General features: G+C 58.2%; 1 protein-coding gene across 1 annotated transcript in view; it reads right to left on the reverse strand.

Annotated features, from left to right (window-relative positions):
- Window positions 1–16,762, reverse strand: part of LOC123345979 (E3 ubiquitin-protein ligase TRIM39-like) — a 28,289-nt gene extending 11,527 nt beyond the window's left edge. Inside the window, exons 1-2 of the mRNA XM_044983122.1 lie at window positions 16,328–16,762; window positions 1,206–1,301 (exon numbers count right to left, since the gene is read on the reverse strand). Coding sequence (XP_044839057.1) covers window positions 1,206–1,301; window positions 16,328–16,747 — 516 coding nt within the window. The 5' untranslated portion in view covers window positions 16,748–16,762. The remainder of the gene's footprint in view (window positions 1–1,205; window positions 1,302–16,327) is intronic.
- Between the last annotated feature and the right edge of the window lie 4,803 nt (window positions 16,763–21,565).

Below are 21,565 nucleotides of genomic sequence, written 5' to 3' on the forward strand. Positions count from 1 at the left end.
TGGCATTCAGTCCATTCTTGGTACAGAAGAGTCGAGGCGTTTTTTTGTTTTTTTTGGTGGCAGCTCTGGGCAGTGCCGAGAGAAGCCGCGAGGACAGAGAACACTGGCGCCCGCAGCCTGCAGCCCTGGAGTTCTCTGTCCCCAGCAGGCGCAGGGCCGCAGCTTCTCTCCCCTGCTGGGCACTAGGCAGGCCCCGCACCTGCCGGGGACAGAGAACGCCATGCCCACAGCCTGAGTTCTCTGTCCTCGTCAGGCACAGGACTGTGGCTTCTCTCCCCTGCTGGGCACTAGGCGGGTGCGCATAAATGCCCCGGCGGGTGCCATGGTGCCCGTGGGCACTGCATTGGGGACCACTGCTTTACACTGACCCGCTCCTGGCTCTGCTGACTCAGGGAGTGGCCACACTGCAATGGAGGAGTGAGGGAAGCACCTGAAGACACGCTCCAGCTTGCTCGGGTCCTAGTACCAGTGAAGCCACAGCAGCAGGGGCTGTACAAGCCCACCCAGCCCCCTGGGTAATGACTCGGGCTGATAGCCTGCAGCTGGCTGTTGGTTCCATTTAGACGCACCCTTGGGGCAGACTTTGCAAAGAGCTCAGCACCCACAACTGGGTTCGATGTTCAGAAGAGCTCAGCTCCCAGCCCGGCCCCAGCCCGGCCAGCTGAGTGATTTTGAACCTCACCCATGGGGTAAAACCTCCCCCCAGCTCCCAGCTCTAGTGTCCGGCCCAGGCACTGGGCAGATGCTCTGCAGGGACTGTGGGGGAGGAGATGGGGGAGGATGGAGAAGGAAAAATCCCTGTGTCCTCCAGGCTGCAGACACACTGTGGAGCTATTTCATGGAGGCCCCTGAATCCCACTGGCTGCAGCAGCCTCTACACCACCCCCATCTGCAGGAGGGAAACAGGGTCCATGTCATAGTGAAAACACTGCACCCGCTATTGAGAATTTGCCCCTATCAGAGAGCACTGGGGTGAGTTTGCATCACCTCACTATGCCCAGGAACTGCCCCTCCTTTGCACGTACAGGAGCTGCTGTGCTGAGACCCCTACCAGAGACACAGCCTGATCCTGCTGGCACCAAGCCTCTGTCACGGGGAAAGCAACCAGAGCAGGTTCATACCCTCATCCTGAAGCTTCACAGCTCCTTCATCCTGGGAGAGTTGCAGGGGGAAGGGCTCAGGGAGAGATAAACCCGGACACCCACCTGCCACTTGGTGGTTTTCTCCTTCTCTTTAGATGTCAGCGCTAGGGACTCCTCCAGCTCCTTCCTCAGAGGGCCCAGGGCTCCCTGGAGTTTCTCCTGAAGGGACATTGTGTGCAATAAACAGCCATTAGTCTGCCTGTCTGATGGGTGGAGAGTATCATAGAATCATAGAATATCAGGGTTGGAAGGGACCTCAGGAGGCCATCGAGTCCAACCCCCTGCTCAAAGCAGGACCAATTCCCAACTAAATCATCCCAGCCAGGGCTTTGTCAAGCCTGACCTTAAAAACCTTCCTACGTAAGCCATTCCAGTGCTTCACCACCCTCCTAGTGAATTTTTTTCCTAATATCCAACCTAAATGTCCCCCAGTGCAACCTGAGACCATTGCTCCTTGTTCTGTCATCTGGTACCACTGAGAACAGTCTAGATCCATCCTCTTTGGAATCCCCTTTCAGGTAACTGAAAGCAGCTGTCTAATCCCCCCTCATTCTTCTCTTCTGCAGACTAAATAATCCCAGTTCCCTCAGCCTCTCCTCATAAGTCGTGCTCCAGCCCTCTAATCATTTTTGTTGCCCTCCGCTGGATTCTTTCAACATCCTTCTTGTAGTGTGGGGCCCAAAACTGGACACAGTACTACAGATGATGCCTCACCAATGCCAAATAGAGGGGAATGATCACATCCCTCGATGTGCTGGCAGTCCCCCTACTTATACAGCCCAAAATGACATTAGTCTTCTTGGCAACAAGGGCACACTGTTGACTCATATCCAGCTTCTCATCCACCATAACCCTTAGGTCCTTTTCTGCAGAACTGCTGCTTAGTCACTCGGTCCCTAGTCTGTGGCAGTGCATGGGATTCTTCCATCCTAAATGCAGGCCTCTGCACTTGTCCTTGTTGAACCTCATCAAGTTTCTTTTGGCCCAATCCTCTAATTTGTCTAGGTCCCTCTGTATCCTATCCCTACCTTCCAGCGTATCTACCACTCCTCCCAGTTTAGTGTCATCTGCAAACTTGCGGAGGGTGGAGTCCACGCCACCCTCCAGATCATTAATGAAGATATTGAACAAAACCAGCCTCAGGACCGACTTTTGGGGCACTCTGCTTGAAACCAGCTGCCAACTAGACATGGAGCCTTTGATCACTGCCCATTGAGCCCGATAATCTAGCCAGCTTTCTATTCACTGTGACAAAGTTCCTCCTCTACCTTGGTGGCTCCTGCACTTATTTGGCAGATTTGCTCACCTCAGTGATCTTCCCCACAGTCTGGGTCAACTCCTCCTGTGTCTGATCAGGAGTTGGGAGGTTTGGGGGCAGGGCCGGCTCTAGACCCCAGCGTGCCAAGCAGGCGCGTGGGGCGGCCCTTTCCCTGGGGGGCGGCATTTGGCTCCGGTGGACCTGCCGCAGGCATGCCTGCGGCAGGTCCACCGGAGCCCGGGATGAGCGGACCTGCCGCAGGCATGACTGCGGCGGGTCCCCTCGTCCCGCGGCTCCGGTTGAGGTCCCGCAGGCATGCCTGCGGCAGGTCCACTGGAGCCGCGGGAAGAGGGGACCCGCCGCGGGACCGGGGATGGGCGGCGCAGCGACTGCGCTGCTTGGGGCGGCCTCATTTCTAGAGCCGCCCCTGTTTGGGGGGAACCCAGGCCCACTCTCTACTCCAGGTTCCAGCCCAGGGCCCTGTGGATTGCAGCTGTCTATAGTGCCTCCTGTAACAGCTGCATGACAGCTACACCTCCCTGGGCTACTTCCCCATGGCCTCCTCCAAACACCTTTTTTATCCTCACCACAGGACCTTCTTCCTGGTGTCTGATAACACTTGTACTCCTTAGTCCTCCAGCAGCACACCCTCTCACTCTCAGCTCCTTGTGCCTCTTGTTCCCAGCTCCTCACACACACTTCCTCTCCTCTGGCTCCCCCGTGCCTGACTGGAGTGAGCTCCTTTTTAAACCCAGGTGCCCTGATTAGCCTGCCTTGATTGGCTGCAGGTGTTCTAATCAGCCTGTCTGCCTTAATTGGTTCTAGCAGGTTCCTGATTACTCTAGTGCAGCCCCTGCTCTGGTCAATCAGGGAACAGAGAACTCTTTCTCCAGTGGCCAGAAGACCTCCCTTCTGCTTCTCTGCTGTAGAGGGTAGGAGGGAGAGGGCTGCTGCTGCTCCTGCTGGGCCCTCGCTGCTGCTGCTGCTCCTGCTCCGGCTGCTTCCCTGGCTGGGCTGGACACCACCACCCACCCCCTTTCTCTGCTATCTGCTTGCTGGCTGGCTAGTAGATTTCCCCCCCCCCCCACCACCCAGTTGCTGCTGTTGCTCCACCTACAGCCCCTGGGGGGGGGGCTGCTGGCCTGCTCCCCGGAGGAGGGGAGTGAGGGACCCCAGCTCCAGCCCTTGTTGCTGAGGGCTCCACCACCACCATCTTCTGAGCGGGGTCCCTCCTACGTAGCCACCAGACCACCGCCTGGAGCTGCTGGAGCTGCTGTGTTTGCTGCTGGGGAGCTGCTGGAGCCCCGAGGAGGAGGAGGAGGAGGAGAGAGCTGCCTGCTGCTGGAGGACCTCCTGGAGACTCTGCAGACCACCGTGGAGGGGGCACTAAAGGACTGAGTATTTTTTCAGACTGTGCTCTTGTGGTGGGGGTTTGGACTGTGTCTGTTGGGACGCCGGGGGTGTGGCGTGGAGCCTGCCCCCGGTCCATCTGTGTCCCCTTTGCTCCCACCACCGTCGTTGCCCCCTCCACCACCCCCGCTGGCGTTTTTCCATCTGCCTCATTCTCCTGCCTCTGGGACTGAGCTGCTCACCTGGCTTGCCATGCCCACCTCCACCGTTTGGGCCTGCAGCAGCAGCCAGCTGCATTGACTTTTTGCACAAGTGCCCGTGGGCGCACCCCCCACCCCCACCCCCTTGGCCTGGCCCCCTCTCCTTTACCACATTTGTCTGCCCCACCCTTTTCCCTCTGTGACCCTGATTGTCCTGCCCCAGCCCTGCGGCTGGCCCCTTGGTCCCACTGCCCTGTTCCTAGTTTGATTTCCCCCCCCGGCCCTGTGATCCCCCAGCCCTGATTGGCCCCTCCCCTCGTGCGCCCATGCCCCCTCCCATGCGCTTGTGCTCTTCCCCCTTTTGAGTTTACCCTTGTTCACTGCACCCCTCCCCTATGCTGTTAGCCCCCCTGATCCCCTAGTGCAACTAGAGGAGCCGGAATTCCCCTCTGGGTCGGTGGCCTGCCACCCTCCCGCTCCTGGGTCCTTGCTTGCTCCCCTTGGTCCTTTAGCCTTCCCTTTCTGGCACCCTCCTCCCCTGCCTGCAGCCTTGCGGGGAGGGGTGGTCGCCTCCTTTCCCTCCCCTCCCCTCGCTGTTTGTCCCCCTCCCCGCTCTCGTTATGGCGGGGGACTCGGCGGGGGAGACCCCTCGCGATGCTCCCACCACCCCTCCTCCGGAAACCCCCATGTCCGTTCCCCGAGCCTCTACCTCGACCGCCGCTGCCGGTTTACCTGCCACTGCCCCCGCTGGGGCACCGGCACCGGCGAGTATCGGGGAGACGTCCGCTGCTGCCACGCCCTTCGCCCCTTCTGATTCGGAGGGGGCCCCCCCAGCCGGTCGGAAAGGTCGGGGTGGGAAGAAGGGTAAGGGCCCAGCTATAAAGACCAGGCCCTCCATGGCGGGGACAACCCCCGCTGCCGTGGTCCCGCTTCTGGCCGCGGCATCCCTCCCCGCTGTTCCCTCTACCAGCTCCGCAGGTGTCCCTCCCCCGGCCCCCAGGGCATATGCCCAGGTGGCGGCGGCCCCCCCGCCTGCCGCTACTCCTCCGCCTGCCGCTTCCACTACCATCTTTAGCGGCCGGGGCCCCTTCCCCACCTTGACTAGGAAGCACGGCGTCCGTTGCCTCCTGGTGCCCGCCTCGCCCCACGTCGAAACCTATGTGAGGGCGTTGGCGAGGGTAGTGGGGCCCACCGCCATTGTGGCGGCCTCCAAGATGTACGGGAAGGTGGTCTTCTTCCTGGCGTCGGAGGCCGCCGCCCAGGAAGCGGTAGAGACGGGTCTGGCAGTGGGGGGCGTGTTTGTGCCCCTGGAGCCCTTGGAAGACCTGGGGGTCCGCTTGGTCCTGACCTCCGTCCCTCCCTTCCTGCCCAATGCCGCCCTGCTGCCCGCCCTTTCTGCCCTGGGGCGCCCTATTTCTGTCATCAGCCCTCTCCCATTGGGCTGCAAGGACCCCGCCCTCCGTCACGTCCTCTCGTTCCGCCGGCAGGTGCAGCTTCAACTGCCGCCGGCGGCACGTGACGGAGAGGCGCTCGAGGGGTCCTTTGTGGTCCCCTACCAGGGAGCCCGCTACCGGGTGCATTATTCAATGGGGGAGGCCCGGTGCTACCTCTGCCGGGCGATGGGGCACGTCCGGAGGGACTGCCCCTTGGCCCGGCACGGAGGGGCGTCCGGGACCCCCGAGCCCCGGTATGGCGCCGGCCCCGTCACCGCCGGTGCCCCTAGCTGCCCAGCAACTGACGCTGCCCCTCCTCCTTCTCAGTCCACCGCTGTGGAAGAGGGTGCGGCGGAGATAACGCCGGGCGTGGGAGAGGGCCTGCCCCAGGGAGACTCCTCCCTCGTTCCTGTTGCCCCTCCGTTGCCTCCCCGAGTCCCTAAGCCGCTGCCCTTGCCCCCAGACCTGACCCCTGTTGGCCAGCCCCCGGATGATGCCATGGAGGGCTGGTCCTTAGTACAGGGGAAGCGGGGCAAGCGGAAGGCTCCGGTCCCATTACATCTTTCGGATTCGGAGGCCCCCCGGAAAAGCAGGAAGGGGGTCTCTGATGACGAGCCTTCCGCCTTGCCCCCCGACGACGCCCGTTTTGTGGTGCTGGCTGGGCGCGACGTGGCAGCACCGGACGGTGACGCTGCCCCTCCTCCAGGGTCCCTTCCTGAGGAAGCCCCCGAGGGAGCCCCCCTTGCCCGCTTGCCATCCGCAGCCTCCGCGAGGGCTGAGGTGGGCGTCGCTTCGGGTGTTGGCGGGGAGGGCCCCGGGGTGGCGGACGGCGATCTCCCCTCCATCTACGAGGAGATCGAGGCCCTGGGTCTGACCCCGGTTACGCAGGGGGAGGACGACCCTTTACTAGCGGGCCTCGATCTGAGTGACCTCACCTCGGTCCCCCTGTCCTCGGTTTCCCCTCCCCTGACTGCCGCTTCTGCTCCTGCCTCTGAGGGTCCCCTGGGATCCTCCATCATCCCGGCTGCGGGTGGCACCCCGCTGACGGCCGCCGAGCCCATCGAGGCGACGGCCGCTGCCCCGCTGCCCAGACCCGATTCCCAGGGGGTGTCCCTCTTGGGTGTGGGCCAACCGACCCCTTGCCCTACTCTTGACCCCTCCACCTCCCGTGATGCCATTGCCGCCCCTCGGGATACTCCCCAGGGTGCGGCCTTAGTTGTTTTTCCCTGCTCTGACCCATCAGGGGCTGCTGCTCTCCTTCCGCCGCCCCCTGTTGAACTGGGGAGCGGGGCGGGCCGCGTGGCGTCGGCCCATCGGACACCACGTCGAGGGTCTGCCCCCTGCCTGCCCGCCTTGGTGGGCCACGGGGCTGTGATGGGGGCCCCGCTGGGGGACGGTCATCGATCCGTTACCCCGCCCCCCCGTGCGCTGAGGGAGGAGCTGCGGGCGTTCCTTGAGGACGTCCGTGGCTCCCGTAACAAAGTCCAACTCGCGCTCCAGCGGTGGGGGGATTTCCATCTAATCCTCCGGGCCGCAAAGGCCCTCATAGGGGAGGGTAAGGGGACCGGGAAGCAGGCCGCCGCGACCTACCGGCGGGTCTGCCTCTTCCGTGACTCTCTTCTCACCCACGGGTTTGGTCACGGATTGCTGCGCGGCCCGACGGAGGCCGTGGGCGTGTCTGCCGGCGAGGATCCCCCCCAGCACTCCTCATGGCGACGATCATCTTTGCCACTTTGAACGCCCGGGGCTGTAGGATGGGTCTCCGCAGGAGCCAGGTGCTCTCCTTCCTTCGGGTCGGGGGGTACTCTGTGGTTTTCCTGCAGGAGACCCATACGGATCCGGCCGCTGAAGCTAGCTGGCGGCTGGAGTGGGGGGACAGGGTCTACTTTAGCCACCTCTCGGTTCGCTCGGCGGGAGTGGCGACCCTGTTCTCCCCCGACCTACGGCCCGAGGTGCTGGGGGTCGCCGAGGCTGTGCCGGGCCGCCTGCTGCACCTCCGGGTCCGCATGGAGGGGCTTGTGGTTAATCTCGTCAACGTCTATGCCCCGACATCGGGCCCAGAGAGGTTGCGTTTTTATCGGCAGGCGTCCGCCTTCCTCGGCTCCCTGGATCCTCGTGAGTGCCTGGTCCTGGGCGGGGACTTTAACACCACCCTCGAGGAACGGGACCGCTCGGGGACCGAGCAGTGCCCGGCCGCAGCGGACGTCCTCCGGGAGATCGTCGAACGCCACTCCCTGGTGGACGTCTGGCGCGACCACCACCCGGACGACGTCTTGACGTTCACCTTCGTCCGGGTGGAGGCCCATCGGTCGTGCCACTCCCGTCTGGACCGCATTTACCTGTCACATTTCTACCTTTCACAAGCCCACTCCTCCAGCGTTTGGCCGGCCCCCTTTTCAGATCACCACCTTGCCACCGTGACGGCCTCTCTCTGCGCGGAGAGGCCGGGGCCGGCCTATTGGCACTTTAATAATAGTTTGCTGGAGAACGCGGGCTTCGTGGCATCCTTCCGGGAGTTCTGGCTGGCCTGGCGAGGGCAGAGGCGTGCCTTTCCCTTGGCGCGGCGATGGTGGGACCTGGGGAAGGTGCACGCCCGGCTCTTCTGCCGCGACTACACCCGGGGCGCCAGCCGACGGAGGGATGCGGCGATGGAGCAGTTGGAATGGGAGGTCTTGGAGCTGGAGAGGCATCTGGCCACCAGCCCCGAGGATCCATCCCTCTGCGGAGCGTGCCGGGAGAAGCGGGAGGAGCTCCGGGCCCTCAAGGATCATCGAGCCCGGGGTGCCTTTGTTCGATCCCGCATCCGCCTCCTTCGGGAGATGGATCGCGGCTCCCGCTTCTTCTACGCCCTGGAGAAAAGGAGGGGGGCCAAAAATCACATCACCTGCCTCCTGGCGGAGGACGGCACCCCCCTCACGGATCCGGTGGAGATATGCGGGAGGGCCAGGGCCTTCTACGCGGCTCTTTTCTCCCCGGATCCGACCGATCCTGACGCTTGCAAAGTGCTCTGGGACGGACTCCCGACGGTCAGCGCGGGCGACCGGGACCGGCTAGAGCTGCCTCTCACTCTGGCCGAGTTCTCGGAAGCCCTCCGTTGCATGCCCACCAATAAATCTCCGGGCATGGACGGGCTGACCGGGGAGTTCTACCGCGTGTTCTGGGACGTCCTCAGCCAAGACCTAGTCACCGTCTGGGCCGAGTCTTTGCGGGGCGGGGTCCTCCCTCTCTCGTGCAGGCGAGCCGTGCTCGCCTTATTGCCGAAGAGGGGGGACCTCCGCGATTTACGGAACTAGCGTCCCATCTCGTTCCTCAGCACGGACTACAAAATCGTTGCGAAGGCCATCTTGATGCGGCTAGGGTCCGTGCTGGCGGACGTGGTCCACCCAGACCAGACCTACACCGTCCCGGGCCGCACGATCTTTGATAACTTGTATCTGGTCCGGGACCTTCTGGAATTAGGGTGTAGGGATGGTCTGTCGTTCGCCCTCTTGTCCCTGGATCAGGAGAAGGCGTTCAACAGGGTGGACCACGGGTATCTCCTGGGCACTCTGCAAGCGTTCGGCTTCGGACCCCAGTTTGTGGGTTTTCTCCAGGTGCTGTACGCTTCCGCGGAGTGTCTGGTCAGGCTCAACTGGACCCTGACCGAGCCGGTCAGCTTCGGGCGAGGAGTACGGCAGGGGTGTCCCCTCTCGGGTCAACTGTACGCTCTGGCGATCGAGCCCTTCCTCTGTCTCCTCCGTCGGAGGCTGACGGGGTTGGTGCTCCGGGAGCCGGAGCTGCGGCTGGTCCTGTCGGCGTACGCCGATGATGTGCTCCTCGTGGTCCAGGACCCGGGCGACTTGGCGCGGGTGGAGGCTTGCCAGGCCATTTATTCGGCGGCCTCCTCCGCCCGGGTCAACTGGGTCAAGAGCTCTGGCCTGGTGGTCGGGGACGGGTGGCAGGCGAGCTCCCGGTGGAGCGCGGGTCCGCTGCTCTATCTCGGTGTTTACCTTTCTGCCACGCATCTGTCTCCGCTGGAGAACTGGCATGGTTTAGAGAGCAGAGTGAGGGCACGGCTCCGGAAATGGACAGGACTACTCCGGTGCCTCTCTCTCCGGGGGAGGGCGCTGGTGCTGAATCAATTAGTCCTGTTCATGCTTTGGTACCGGCTCAACACCCTGGTCCCAGCCCCGGATTTCCTGGCCAACCTCCGGACGGCGGTTCTGGAGTTCTTCTGGCCAGGAACGCACTGGGTCTCTGCAGGGGTCCTTCACCTGCCCCTGGAGGAGGGGGGGCAGGGCCTGAAGTGCCTGCGCACTCAGGTCCACGTCTTCCGCCTCCAGGCCCTGCAGAGACTCCTGTATGGTGCTGGTAGTCCGGCATCGAGAGCACTAGCACACGCCTTCCTCTGCCGCTTCCGAGGGCTCCGATACGACCGGCAGCTCCTTTATCTCGATCCGAGGGGCCTTCCGCGAGACCTCTCCGGGCTGCCGGTCTTCTACCAAGACCTCCTCCGGACCTGGAAGCTCTTTTCAACAACTAGGTCCATGGTGGCCACCGTGGGGGTCGATCTTCTCGCGGAGCCCCTGCTACACAACCCCCAGCTCCGTGTGCAGGTGGCGGAGTCCCCCGTGGTGCGCCAGAGGCTGGTCTTGGCAGGAGTCACCAGGGTCGGAGACCTCCTGGACTACAACCGGGGAGACTGGCTGGATCCCCTGACGCTCGCTCAGCGCATGGGGCTCTCCAGCCCGCGTACCCCCCGGCGTGTACTTCAGGAGGTGAAGGCCGCTTTACTGCCCGCTGCTCGGGCCTACCTCGACCAGGTCCTGCGAGAGGGCACGGCCCGCCCACCTTTCACCCCGGGCCCCGTGGACCTTTTTATTGGGCCCCTGCCCCATGGACCCAATCAACCCCCTCACCCTTTCACTGCGAGCCGGCTGCCGGATCTGCAGCCGGTTCTGTTCCAGACCGCGCCAAGAAAACATCTGTACACGCTCGTGCTCCACACGCTTCACTACCTCACCCTCGCGTCCCGCCCCGATACGAAATGGCGGGACCTCCTGCCACCTCTTGAGAGTGAGGAGCCCCGGTGGGCCAGCCTGTATTCTGCCCTAGTCCCGAGGCCCGCCGGGGATGTCAGTTGGCGGCTCCTTCACAGGACCATGAGCACGGGCGTGTACTTGGCGCAGTTTACCCCTGTCCCCAACACCTGCCCCTTTTGCGGCGTGAAGGAGACCCTGGCGCACGTCTATTTAGAGTGCACCAGGTTGCAGCCCCTGTTCCGGCTCCTCTTGGCTCTCCTCTTGCGTTTTTGGTTGCACTTTTCCCCTCACCTGTTTCTCTATGCACTCACCATCCGTGGCCCCACAAAGTCGCGGGATCTCCTTGTCAACCTCCTCTTGGCCCTGGCCAAACTTGCCATCTATAAAACCAGGGAGAGGAGGTTGGCTGACGGGATTTCCTGCGACTGTGGAGCCTATTTCCACTCCTCCGTCCGTTCACGCATCCGGGCAGAGTTCCTCTGGGCGGCGTCCACTGGCTCCCTTGACGCCTTCGAGGAGCAGTGGGCGTTGTCTGGGGTTCTCTGCTCGGTGTCCCCACCAGGTTCCCTTCGTTTAGCCCTATGACCTCACTCCCGATCCTGTTTTTTCATTGGTTGTCCCACGTACTTAGTTAGTATCCCAGACCCGTGGATCCTCCCCTTAGGATGGGGGGAGGTCCTTTAGCAGTGGGCGGGCTTCGTCCGCCCACTTCCTGGATACTAATAGGACCAGACTCCTGTACCCCACTGGCCTGGGTCTGTCATACCACCTTATAATCCATTCATCCAGTCCATGATCCTTTAACTTGCTGGCAAGCATACTGTGGGAGACTGTATCAAAAGCTTTGCTAAAGTCATGGAATAACACGTCCAGTGCTTTCCCCTCATCCACAGACCCAGTTATCTCATCATAGAAGGCAATTAGGTTAGTCAGGCATGACTTGCCCTTGGTGAAACCATGCTGACTGTTCCTGATCACTCTCCTCTCCTCAAAGTGCTTCAAAATTGATTCCTTGAGGATCTGCTCCATGATTTTTCCAGGGACTGAGGTGAGGCTGACTGGCCTGTAGTTCCACAGATCCTCCTTCTTCCCTTTTTTAAAGATGGGCACTACATTAGCTCTTTTCCAGCCATCCGGGACCTCCTCGATCGCCATGAGTTTTCAAAGATAATGGCCAATGACTCTGCAATCACATCAGCTAACTCCTTTATCAACCTCTGATGCAGCTCATCCGGCCCCATGGACTTGTGCTCATCCAGCTTTTCTAAATAGTCCTGAACTACTTCTTCCTCCACAGAGCGGCTGGTCACTTCCTCTCCATATTGTGCTGCCGAGTGCAGCAGTCTGGGAGCTGACCTTGTTCGTGAAGACAGGCAAAAAAAGCATTGAGTACATTAGCTTTTTCCACATCTCTGTCACTAGGTTGCCTCCCCCATTCAGTAAGGGGCTTATACTTTTCCTGACTTTCTTCTAGTTGCTAACATAGTCCTGTAGCAACCCTTCTTGTTACTCTTAACATCCCTTGCTAGCTGCAACTGCAAGTGTGATTTGGCCTTCCTGATTTCACTCCTGCTTCCCTGAGTAATATTTTTATACTCCTCCCTGGTCATTTGTCCAAACTTCCACTTCTTGTAAGCTTCTTTTTTGTGTTTAATACCAGCAAGGATTTCACTCTTAAGCCAAGCTGGTCGCCTGCCATATTTACTCTTCTTTCTACACATCGGGATGGTTTGTTCCTGCAACTTCAATAAGGATTCTTTAAAATACAGCCAGCTCTCCTGGACTCCTTTTCCCCTCATGTTATTCTCCATGGGGATCCTGCCCATCAGTTCCCTGAGGGAGTCAAAGTCTACTTTTCTGAAGTGCAGGGTCCATATTCTGCTGCTCTCCTGTCTTCCTTGTGTCAGGATCCTGAACTCGACCATCTCATGGTCACTGCCTCCCAGGTTCCCATCCACTTTTGCTTCCCCTACTAATTCTTCCCGGTTTGTGAGCAGCAGGTCTAGAAGAATTCTGCCCCTAGTTGGTTCCTCCAGCACTTGCACCAGGAAATTGTCCCCTACATTTATTTGCCAAAAACTTCCTGGATTGTCTATGCACCTCTGTATTGCTCTCCCAGCAGATACTGGAGTGACTGAAGTCCCCCTTGAGAACAAGGACCTGTGATCCAGTAACTTCTGTTAGTTGCCAGAAGAAAGCCTTGTCCACCTCATCCCTCTGGTCTGGTGGTCTATAGCAGACTCCCACCACAACAACACCTCACACTTCTAAACTTACTCCAGAGTCACTCAGGTTTTTCTGCAGTTTCATACTGGAGCTCTGAGCAGTCATACTGCTCTCTGACATACAATGCAACTCTCCCACCTTTTCTGCCCTCCCTGTCCTTCCTGAACAGTTTATATCCATCCATGACAGTACTCCAGTCATGTGAGTTATCCCACCAAGTCTCTGTTATTCCAATCACATCATAATTACTTGACTGTGCCAGGACTTCCAGTTCTCCCTGCTTGTTTCCCAGGCTTCTTGCATTTGTGTATAGGCACTTAAGAGAACTCGCTGATGATCCTGCTTTCTCAGTATGAGGCAGGAGTCCTCTCCTCTTGCGCACTCCTGCTCATGCTTCCTTCTGGTATCCCACTTCCCCACTTACCTCAGGGCTTTGGTCTCCTTCTCCTGATGAACCTAGTTTAAAGCCTCCTCACTAGGTTTGCCAGCCTGCTTGCAAAGATGCTCTTCCCTCTCTTCGTTAGGTGGAGCCCGTCTCTGCCTAACAAACCTTCTTCTTGGAACACCAGCCCATGGTCAAAGAATCCAAAGCCTTCTCTCTGACTCCACCTGCGTAGCCATTCATTGACTTTCACTATTCAACGGCCTCTACCCAGGCCTTTTCCTTGCACAGGGAGGATGGACGAGAACAACACTTGCGCCTCAAACTCAGTTATCCTTCTTCCCAGAGCCACATAGTCTGCAGTGATCCGCTCAAGGTCATTCTTGGCAGCATCATTGGTGCCCGTGTACCATAGATATTGTCCTTTCATACACAAGCAGTAAAATACCCTGGAAGGAGGCAGCAGACTCAGCTCTGCCGGCCCCAAAGGCAGCGTGGGAACAGAGACGCCAGTCTCAGAGCGGGGATGCTCTGCATCATGCAGACACTCAGGACTTCTCAAGGCCTGTGTTTTTAGCTAAAGTTTCACATCACTGAGCACAGGCCAGAGGGGAAATAGCTGGGAAGGTTCTGAATGATCCCTCCTGCCGGTGAGAGTGAGGAGCTTAGGACGATGCATCACTGCACTGTGCCCCAGGCCCAGACCAGGAACAAGATCCACACGGTGCTCTCATCTGTCTGTCAGGCTCGCATGTGACTTCCCCCAGGCAGCAGCTGGGAGCCTGACACCAGCGCCGTCCCATTAACTGCACAGGGTGAAGCTGTGATGTGGCTGGAGGTCAGTGAGGAACAGGGAACACACTCGGTCTGGGGGAATGTGTCACCCATAATTATAACTGCTCCAGAGCTGTAACAACCCAGGGCTCTCTTCCCCTTTGACAGTGTGTGATTCATTCACCCGGCACAGCAACATGCTCCTGCTCTGTCAGCCTGACTCTGTACTGCACCCAGGGCAGCCCCTGAGAGTCCCCTCCTGAGCTCCTTGCAGAATCTCCCCATTTCACTCCTTCTCTTTTCTCTGGGCCCTCAAGTTCTCTCCCCCTCTCTGCCCAAGGTCCAGGCTGCTGCTGCAGCTGCTGCTGACAGCTCCTGGGGAGCTGTTCGGTGACACCCCTGTGGTGCTGCTGCAGGGAAGCAGTGAGGGAGGGAGGGAGCCAGCAGGGGCTAGTGAGAGACAGGAGGCAGAAAAGCAGCCTTTGCACTCATCAAAACAGCTTCATAAGTGAGCTGGGATCAGACTAGGGGAGAGGGCAGAGGGACAAAGGTGGCTGGATTCTCTGAAGATCCACCCACAAAATAAGCTCCGCCCATGTAAGTCACCAAAAGGAGACAGCATGGTCTGGTCACAGGAGATGGTGCGATGTTCAAAACGCGATGGAGTTGCTGATTGGCTCCAAATGGCTCCTGGGGCCGGTCTCCCCTCATGGGGCTAGAATATACCCATGGGCTCTCTGGGCCTGGACCTTCTTTACTGGGGGGGAAAATAAGAGGTGGCATCTCCCAAACATCACCCGCCTATGGCACCGGAAGGAGGTGTCACTGGCAGTACATGGTGCTGGGCTGTAACTCTCCCTCTCCGCTCTCACAAGGTGAATGGAATTGTTAAGAATTCTGATATTTAAAGGATCATCCCCAGGCACCTGAGCCCACCCCCCACTCAGGGACTGGAGTTGTTCACACCTCTCCGAGCTGCTCTGCCCGACTCTCTGCATCCCTACATGTGGGTCAGTTTTGAGGTTTTCTTCACAACCAGAACAGCTGGAGAGTCAGTTTAACACAAAGTGAAAGCTGAGATCCTGGAGAACAAGGCAGTCGCAGAGAAGTGCCAGTACTTCCTGGCTGTTTCTGAGCCCTGTCAGTGAAAGTAGACGCTGGGACGTACCAGTGCTCCCTGCACCAGGCCCGGCGTCCTTAACAGGGCAGGTGGCTCTGGCCTCCTGGAAGGGGGAGGCCTTGGGGCAGAAGGGCCAAGGGGGCTCCACTTCCCACCACTGGTGAGTGCAGGGAGGGGGGTGGTTCCATTCCTCCCCCCGCCCCCCAAGCAACACGGCTGGGGCCGGGTCGCTCCGCTTCCCACTGGCTGCAGTGAGTGCAGGTGCGCACCCAACCTGTGCTGCTGGCTGGTGCCAGGCCCCCTGCTAATCCCTCAGGCTACCCTGGGCCCCACAGGGCCCCCCAAAGCTGGGGCCCAGGGCAGCAGCCCCTTTTGCCCCCCCGCCCCCGTTGGAAGCCCTGCTGGTAGGCTCCGGCAGTACTGCCATGGCAGCACTTTAACCTCGCTAGTGCGGCCATGCTGCTGGGACCTACTGACAGGGCCGCCGACGGGGGAGCAAATGTCAGCTGTGTGTGGGCCGGACTGGTGGCCGGCTCTTGCCAGAGCACTGCTCCGGCCCGCACCGTCCCACTTTCACCTCTGCAAAGCACCCCGACGGCCAGTTTTCACAGCGGGATTGCTACTAACCGTGCTGCTCTCTGTGTGGATGTAAGTGTGCTAGTGTGAATGTGCTCTGCCTGCACAAGGAGCTAGTGTGCACATGCAACAGCGGCTTTAAAGTGGCATCACTTTTGCCAGCAAAACTTTGTAGTGTAGACAAAGCCTAAGAGCTGACAATCACTATGAGCAGGGTGGAACCTCAAGAGACTGAACGTACAGAGCTGGAGGCATTGGGAGAGAGGGCAGAGCGAGGGCAGGGTGCGCTTGGGTGAGGGGGCAGAATAGGGCAGGAAGAGGTGGGGTGGGAGTGTGGTCTTGGGGGAAGGGATGGAGTGAGGGTGGGGCCTGAGCAGAGCAGGGCTTGAGCACCCCTGGGGAAACAAGGAAGCCAGCACCTGTGTTTTACACACTCAGGCTCTGTGCTTTAGAGAGAGGAAGTTTTGCCTCTCGGAGGCGCGCAGGGTGGGGTGTGGTTTGCCCAGGTCACCGGGTGGGGGCTCGAGCTGGTTCTGTGTTGTCATGCTGAAAAGGAACCCGGCCCTTCTTGCTGCCCGCTCCACCTGGCAGACGGGTTGCAGGTGCACAAAGAGCCATCAGCCCTGTTCTCTCTATCGGGCATTGAAACTTGCAGTGTTGAGGCAAAAATGTCTGGATCTTTTTCCATTCCAACCCCCAGTGCTCACCCCCCTGAAAACCAGGCCCCTTTCCTTTAGGTGCCTAACCTTAGGCAGCCAGGTGTGAAAGATTGTCCTTGGATTGATGGGGGATAATTAAACCCCTTAAGGATCCCAGGTTTAAGCAAAGTCAACAGCATTTCCTACCTTGTACTCCTGGGCAGCCTCCTCCACGGGAACCACAGTGTGAGACTTGTGGTCCCGGGATTTCTCACACACCCAGCAAATGGTTTCTCCATCCTCCTCACAGAAGAGTTTGAGATGTTCCTTGTGTCTCTCACACAGCTTCTCCTTTTGCCCTTTTCCTGGTTTTAACCCCAGTTGTTTGAGCTTTTGTACAATGTTGCTCAGCTGGGTGTTGGGCCTAAACTCCCCTTTCTGGAACTGGGCTCTGCACTGGGGACAGGTCAGGGATGTCCCCGCTCCCTTTGCCGCACAGTACTGGCTGAGGCAGGCTCGGCAGAAGTTGTGCCCACACGCGATAGTCACCGGCTCTGTCATATACCCCAGGCAGATGGAGCAAATTGCTTCATCTAGCACTTCCCCTGCTGTAGCTGGAGAGGCCATCGCAGCTGAGTGGGTGTCTGTTCTCTCTGTCCTTTGCAGGCAGCCAGCAGCCCAACCAACCACACCCGCAGGCAACCCGAAAGCGAAAGGGAAAAAATCAACGGCAAGCAGCCTTTTAAAGCTTCTTTTAGCAGATTGTGCAACCGGGAGCCAATCACGCGCTCCGGCAGGATATTCCACCCAAAAAAAAAAAAAAAACCAGGCAGAAGCTACATTCCTGAAAAGCCTCCAAACAAGCAACTTTAAGAAACAAATAGGCAGAGGGGATAAAAGTTATCACAGTGGGGTGAGCCATCTGCAGTGGTTGCCAAAATAGGCCATGTGGCAGAGAGGCTGGTGTTCCTTGTTGGCCCATCTCAGCACCCCTCCCCCAGGGCTGTGGTGTTAAAGCCCATTGCCCCGTATGTTTTTGTTACATAAAATAATTCGTTGTCACTTGATGTGGCTCTGACCTGCTGTTCCCATGGCCTGACGGTTACTCTGTTTCCTAGAAGGCACTGTAAATGCAGCTTCACTCTATTTTAGTTATTTATTTTTAACTCCTTTTTAAAGCAGTGTTTTGGTTACTCCTATTTTCCTCAGCACGCCTTGGTTAACCCTGTGTGCATGGATATCATTGCGCTGCTCAGTGTATGGTTTTAATAATAAATAAACATAGAAAATAACAATTGATGCTACAGGTTGAACCTCCCTAATCCAGACTTCCCTAATCCGGCAACACCCCTGGTCTGGCATAGTCAGTGACCCAGTGGGTGCTCAGGGCTGGAACACTCAAGGGGAGAAAACTGATGGGCTGGGGCCAGGAGTGTTGTGGGACCAGGGAAGAGTGGAGCTGGCAGCGGCCGGAGGAGCAGGGGGCCAGCGGCTGGGAGCTGAGCCCCTGGGGAGCAGAGCCCTGGTGGTCCGGGGGCCAGCAGTGGAGCCCCAGAGTCCCTGGAGAGCGGAGGGGTCGGTTCCCCAGGGACAACGGCCAGGAGCGGTGAGGCTCGCATTGACCTCCCCTGGTCCAGCAAATTACCTGGTTTGGGACCAGTCAGATTCTGAGGGTGCCAGACCAGGGAGGTTACAGCAGGGGTTCTCAGCCCTGGGCCGCAGCTTGTTCCAGGTAAGCTCCCGGCAGGCTGTGAGGCGCTTTGTTTACCTGAGCATCTGTAGGTCCGGCTACTCACAGCTCCCAGAGGCTGCGGTTCGCTGTTCCTGCGGGAATTAGCTACACCTAGCTAGGGACAAAACGGCCATCAGGAGAGGGTCTATAAATATGTTCGGAGCAAGAAAAAGACGAAGGGAAGTGCAGGCCCCCTATTTAGTGAAGAAGGAGAGCTGAGCTAATAACCAACAACCTCAACCAGACTGAGTATCAGACACCAGGGGCTGCACCAGAGCCAGTCTCTGGCCAATCTAATGAGCACAGCTGGCCTGCACTAGGCTGCTTGACTGGCTATAGCACCTGATTGGTTGGGAGAGTCAGCAGAGCAGCTCTTAAGCCCAGCAGCAGCACCACTTTAAAGGCTGCTCAAAGCATCAGGCGCTGCTGGGATAGCACCTGCCTTGTTCTAGCCTTGCCCCTGATTTGCCTCATTCCAGCTAACCCAGTTCTGACTCTTGACTCAGGTTCCTGACATCAGCTCTGGCTCCAGTGTTGGCTCCTAGCTCTGGTTACTGACCCCTGTTCTGACCTGGCTTTAGGTATGATTGTCCAGTCGCTGACACCGGGGTGTTTAATGCCTATTTTACTTCAGTCTTCACTAAGAAGTTTAATTGTGACCAGAGCACAATTAATATTAGGAGCAAGTGGGGAGGAATGCCAGCCAAAATAGGGAAGGAACAGCTTAAAGAATATGTAGGTACGGTAGATGTATTCAAGTTGGTGGGGCCTGCTGAAATTCACCTGTGGGCACTGAAGGATCTGACTGAAGCCATCTCAGAGCTATTAATGATTATTGCTGAGAATTCATGGAGGACAGAGGAGGACCCCCCCTCCCCGAGTGGAGAAGGGCAAACATTGTATCTAGCTTTAGGGGAACAAAGAGGACCCAGGGAATTTCAGACCAGCCAGCCTAACTTCAGTACCTGGAAAGATGCTGGAGCAAATATTTAGAGCACTCTCCTGTGCGGTGTGGGAGGCCCCAGCTCAAGTCTTTTCTCTCCCTCAGAGGGGATGTGAACCTGGATCTCTTTCATGGGTGGTGGGTATAATAGGCCAGGGGAGGCTAAGAGTCCCCAAATTGAGGCCGTGGTGCTGCCCTGAGACCCCAACCTTGCTCCATCTCTCCATCGCAGTCTGGTGGCTTGGCACTTGGGCTGGCTGGCCACCAGGGGTGGCTTGGTCCAGCGAATGGCCTGGGTGGACCAACTGGCAGCAAGGGGTGGCTTGGGCTGACCAGCAGCTTGGGACACAGGGGGGCTCAGGCCATGGTGAGGTTGTTTGGGCTGCTCTGGCTCTGGTGGTGGGTAAGGGGGGCCAGGGCCTTGGATGGGGGGCAGAGTTGGGGGCTAGCCTCCCTGAATGGGGGGTTCACCCACACCCATAGTGTCTTCACATGGCAGGTGAGTGCTCTAGTCACTGGGCTGAAAGTGATGAGGCAGGCACCCCTCCTCTGGCCAGATATAGAATGGGACCAGATCAGCTGGTCCGCCTCTGAGCAGACCTGCTGAACGGGGCCCTGAAGGTAAGATAAAAGCAGAGGATGACCTATTTTCCCCTGGGTCATGCTAGAGATTGGGCAGGAGACAGGTGTGTGGGTGCCTAGTGGGGTGGGGGTGGGAGCAGCACTGCACTACACATGTGTGGAGCAGGAAACACAGGCCCTTTTAGGGGACTGCTAGGGCATAAACCTAGGTAAGTTTCAAGAGTTTAAGTTTTTGCTAGTTAGCAAATTCTGAGGGAAGCAGTTCCTGACACACTGACCAGCTCCAGCTGCCTGGATCTCAGCCCCTTCCCCTCTGGGCTCCAGAGCTGGAGTCCCAGTGCCTGCACTGAGACCCTGTGTATGAATGGCCTCCTGCTGTATGAAATATGGAGCAATAATATGTGAGAGAACCGACTAGGACTGGATCCTGCAAACCCTCCTGTTTCAATCATCGTGTTGGTGACAGGTAGGGTGATCAGATAGCTAGTGTGAAACATTGGGATGGGGGTGGGGGGTAATAGGAGCCTATATTTAAAAAAAGCACCAAATATCAGGACTGTCCCTATAAAATCGGGACATCTGGTCACCCTAGTGACGGAGGTGCTGCTGTGACTAAGAGCTGCTGGGGAAGTGTGTGTGTGTGTGTGGGGGGGTGCTGGGGAGATGAGGGGGGAGGTTGCAGCGGGTGTCTGTGGCTGGGAGCATGAGTGCCACTGAGCAGCAGGGACAGGGCCCTATCTGCTATTTGCTCCCGCTCCTGTTTTGGAAGGAGCTGGGGCTGGGGCCGGGCGAGGGAACTCATGTGATTTACCGGAATCCAGCCCGTTGGTCCGCCCGGACTCCTCCTCTCCGGGCTGCTGATCCCAGCACAACAGTGACAGACCCTGCGCCGTTGATTTCACTGAAACTCAGACTGGGGCATGAGAACCCCTTCTGGGAGGGAGGTGCTTTTTCCGCTGGCTGGACCCAGCCCCTGGGGCAGCCCCGGGTTCTGCCTTTTTGTTTGTTTGAAAGGAAGACAGTGACATTGCATTGGCAAATTCCCCATAGAAAGAAAGAGTGGAACAAAAGAATAATAAAGGCACCTCAACTTTTCCTCATTTATGGAGGACAGTCTTATAATATGCAGCCAGATATCCTCCAATCACACAAGCTGAAAATTGTTCCACTTTACTGCAGCTCTGTAACCATATGGGACCCAATCCTGTCTGTGTTCTGTGCACATCCAAAATTCCTGCTGAATGACCTGCCCTGGGAGTGAGTTACCAGTGACTCAGGGCTGCGGTGGAAGGAGGGTGCAGGTGGGGGGGGGGGGAGAGCCCAGGGCTGGGGTGGCAGGAGGTATGTGTGGGGGCCACTGGTGGGGGAGAAGGGGGTAGCTCAGGGCTAGGGCGGCAGCAGGGTGGGAGGAGGGCACTGGTTTGGGAGGGGGGGTGTAAAGGTGGAAGCCCAGCGCTGGGGTGGCAGGTGGTATGGGTGGCAGGGGGAGAGCCCAGGGCTGGGGCAGCAGGGAGTACGAGGGGCAGCCCAGCATTGGCAGCCAAAATTTTTTTTGCTTGGGGTGGCAAAAAACCTAGAACCGGCCCTGGGTATTTGGCACAGTCCTGCGCTGTCTGGAGCCCTTTTGTGGGTGGATTCAAGGGTTTTGGGGTCCACCCAGTGTTTAGCACAGTGATCTCCTCTAGTGCAGGCCAGCATTAGAGTTTAACCTCTGATGGAGCAACACAGGAATTCAGAATTCCAGTGAGAAACCTCATCTCCCTGCTGGGCCTGGGACCTTTATCAGATTTGCTGCCCCAGGCACCTGCTTCCTTAGCTGGTGCCTAAAGCCAGCCCTGGGTCCTGCAATCAGCCCCCTGTGCTGGTGGGGAGGGTCACTGGGGCTTCCCATGGACATCAGAATCCATCCCCCTGTCCTGACGAGCTTGCAGAACTGTGTGTCTGAGGAGTGATATTTAGGCATGGGCAGAATTCATTTTATTTTGACAGATAAATAGATAAAATTTATTTTATATTTCAACTCACAGTTGCACAGTTTTTATCAATTTAAATGTTCACAGTTGTGGGAATTTATGGGGGAGGTTAGACAATATTTTGGTCACACGATAATTATTTAATGGTAGTAGATACTGAGATTCAGAAAGTTAACACTTTGTAACAATTAAAACACAAATTGTCAGCATCACTT

The sequence above is a fragment of the Mauremys mutica genome, chromosome 12 (assembly GCF_020497125.1).
Source record: "Mauremys mutica isolate MM-2020 ecotype Southern chromosome 12, ASM2049712v1, whole genome shotgun sequence".
Classification (NCBI taxonomy): Eukaryota; Metazoa; Chordata; order Testudines; family Geoemydidae; genus Mauremys; species Mauremys mutica.